The sequence below is a fragment of the Montipora foliosa genome, chromosome 1 (assembly GCF_036669935.1).
Source record: "Montipora foliosa isolate CH-2021 chromosome 1, ASM3666993v2, whole genome shotgun sequence".
In the NCBI taxonomy this organism is placed as follows: domain Eukaryota; kingdom Metazoa; phylum Cnidaria; class Anthozoa; order Scleractinia; family Acroporidae; genus Montipora; species Montipora foliosa.
The window spans coordinates 14,140,503-14,142,321 of NC_090869.1; the positions used below are offsets into that span (position 1 = coordinate 14,140,503).

The following is a 1,819-nucleotide window of genomic DNA, read 5'->3' on the forward strand; positions in this document are numbered from 1 at the left end:
GTACTAACGTTAGCCTCAAGCACCAGCCGAAACGCGTTCAACGAAACATAAAAATAGTCAGTGTGAAACCATTATTTTATGGCGATTCCTTATATTGGTAATAAAGTACCATTTTCACGTAAATTTGACTTGCAGGATCTTGGCTTGAACACTACTTGGGACGATGAACTAAGTTACATTTTGACACCAGCACTGGCAGCATATGAGTTGGAGCATTGCACAGGAATTTCCGCCGGGAACGAAGAGTTTCAGCAAGCCATAAGGCGAGCTATACCAGATGGACATACTTTCAAAGGTTTCCCGATCCAGTTTATACATCGCAATGCAAGGCGGGCATTTGCAACGTGCCTGAGGTGAGTAATTTTTAGTGCAATGGATTTTGATCTTCCGAGGGCGCGTCACTGACAACGTTCTGCTTTTCAAATGATGTATTGCATTTTGCCAATGCGATTGGGACAACTCCACTTCCCTTTCGACCAAAAAAAAACAGTTTTTTGGAAAACGTAGCAAGGCAAATTGCTTTAGAACTTTGGGTTGTATTTCAAGGTGCACTGCAGTAACCGTATGCACACTTGCCTGGCCGACTTTCTGAAACATGTTCATGTGATTTCCTTCAAATCAACGTTTTGCTTTTCAAACGATGTATTGTATTTTGCTATTGTGATTTTGACATATCCACCTCTCTTTCGACAGACTTATTTTTAAAAAATACGCGGGAAGATAAATTGCTTCAAAACTTCGGCCTTATTTCAAGCTAGAGAGCAGGAACGATATGCACACGTTGCGGACCCATTTGCTGCCACCGTTAAACATTCTTGCAAAACACGAGCGATGGCATAATGGGTGGTTACGCACACTGTAGAGTACAGAGCCTGACAAAAAGATCAATTGTTAGAGCTTGCAATTGGATGGCCTTTTCAGGCCTTTTCTGTCTCATCGAAGACCGATTTTGGAAGAAGACCTTGCAAGAAAGATGACTATCATTTTCTTTGCTCATTTGCTTGTTTATCACAGGTCACCAATCTGTGAAGAGATCATCTGTTGCCGGGGTGATCACGTGAAACTGGGCGTTCGAGTCAGAGTTTTTACCTACCCAGAAAGCGCATGCGCCGTGTGGATCATGTTTGCAGTCAGATATCGATCAGTGTTGTAAATAAATAAACCGTGAATTTTTACAAAACTGAAATAGTGCCTTCGCCTTTCTTGTCAACCAGCGAACTGCACGATTGCAATAGCACCTGTTGGTTTTTATCACTTTTATTTCGTTAGCGACTTTGCGCAAATTAGCTTGTAGTCTGTTACTTGTTCATTTCCTACCTACCTCGCGGCAGAGCCTATCAGGTCACCCATAAAACGTCACGTGCATGAGCTTAAAACACTTGTCATTAGAATAGCCCTCTTCACGGTTAGTTTTTGTCATTTGCATTACAATATAATGTAGCATGTATGTGAGGCAATTTCGGGCTATTTTGTAGTTTCAACCCGAAATTGCCCCGCATCCACGTTAGATTACATTGTAACGCAAATGAGAAAAACTAACCGTGGAAAGGGATGTTCTTTACATAAAGAATACTAATAAGGCATAGCTTGTTTTCTTTGTATGCTAATATCCTCCTCTCACAATAGGCCATTTCCGAGTTGCTGTTTGCCTCGGTTTCGAAGTGAGTCTTGGTGCTCAACTATTGTAAGGGAATGAGTTTGATTTGCATAAGAATACGCAACTCATTTCCATGTGAATGGTTGTGCACCAGGACTCGCTATGAAACTGAGGCATGCAGCAACTCGGAAATAAGCTATTTGAACCTTTGTTCTGACTCCC

The 1,819-nt window shown here is 41.7% G+C and overlaps 1 protein-coding gene across 1 annotated transcript in view; it reads left to right on the forward strand.

The window, feature by feature from the left end:
* LOC137989314 (centrosomal protein of 76 kDa-like) overlaps nt 1–1,186 on the forward strand; it is a 12,084-nt gene extending 10,898 nt beyond the window's left edge. The window contains exons 9-10 of the mRNA XM_068835164.1: nt 136–353; nt 1,015–1,186. Of these exons, the coding sequence (XP_068691265.1) occupies nt 136–353; nt 1,015–1,153 (357 nt within the window). The 3' untranslated portion in view covers nt 1,154–1,186. The remainder of the gene's footprint in view (nt 1–135; nt 354–1,014) is intronic.
* The last annotated feature ends 633 nt before the right edge of the window (nt 1,187–1,819 follow it).